The sequence below is a fragment of the Pyxicephalus adspersus genome, chromosome 9, assembly GCF_032062135.1.
Source record: "Pyxicephalus adspersus chromosome 9, UCB_Pads_2.0, whole genome shotgun sequence".
NCBI lineage: Eukaryota > Metazoa > Chordata > Amphibia > Anura > Pyxicephalidae > Pyxicephalus > Pyxicephalus adspersus.
This window is the reverse complement of record NC_092866.1, coordinates 252,401-253,253: the sequence shown is the minus strand read 5'-3', so window position 1 is coordinate 253,253 and position 853 is coordinate 252,401. Positions and strand designations below refer to the sequence as shown.

At 47.8% G+C, this 853-nt stretch overlaps 1 protein-coding gene across 1 annotated transcript in view; it reads left to right on the top strand.

Moving 5' to 3' along the window:
• Positions 1 to 853, top strand: part of CNGB1 (cyclic nucleotide gated channel subunit beta 1) — a 26,741-nt gene that overhangs the window by 12,099 nt on the left and 13,789 nt on the right. The window contains 2 exon segments of the mRNA XM_072421435.1: positions 165 to 233; positions 574 to 731. Coding sequence (XP_072277536.1) covers positions 165 to 233; positions 574 to 731 — 227 coding nt within the window.

Sequence of the window (853 nt, the reverse complement as noted above, 5' to 3'; positions counted from 1 at the left end):
GTGTACATACAATGTTATATCACACGCGGTGTACATACAATGTTATATCACACGTGGTGTACATACAATGTTATTTACAATGTGTTAGACTGATTAGGATTGGGGTTCTTGCTGTTTCATCTGCATGCATTGTTGGCCTCATTGTGACATTTTCCTTTCTCCAGCCGGAAGAGGACGCAGTCTTCGGGGGAGAACGCTGATGACCCATTGGACGGTGGCCCAGAGGAGGAAGAGTAAGTTATCTCTTAGTTGTAACCCTGCAGTCGGTTGTAGTTTTGATCCTTTCATACAATGTGTGTGTTGTGTAATGAGACTCACATCAGCCAATCAGATTTCCTTTTATCGTGGTCACATAAATACATGAGGGCATCCCCACCATGTCACTGCCTGTACATGAGTCAGACCAGCAGGTATAATACCTGTATCCTCCAATCACATGTCAGGCGGTGGGGTGGTCATGGCCGCAGTTTGTTCTCTAAACAGCCATATTGTTTGGGTTATCACACCAACCCATTCCGGTCCCCTGGCATCCTTGATAAGGTATTGGCTGTTTTTCATCCTTTGCCTCCACAGGGTGATGGAACGTTCTGCGTCCGCCATCAGTCAAAGCAGCACTGTAATCACAGAACGCCTCCAGGAACTGGTCCGACTGTTCAAAGACCGAACAGAGAAAGTGAAAGAACGACTGATAGACCCTGAAATGTCCTCTGAGGATGAGAGTCCGTCCACATGTGAGCACCCCAACCACCCCTTACTGAAAAGACTCCCATCCACCCCTCAGGAACACCATGAAGATCTTCTGAAAATTTCTGACTCCACAGAAAGCAATCCCGCCTCTGCATCCCCCCCCCCC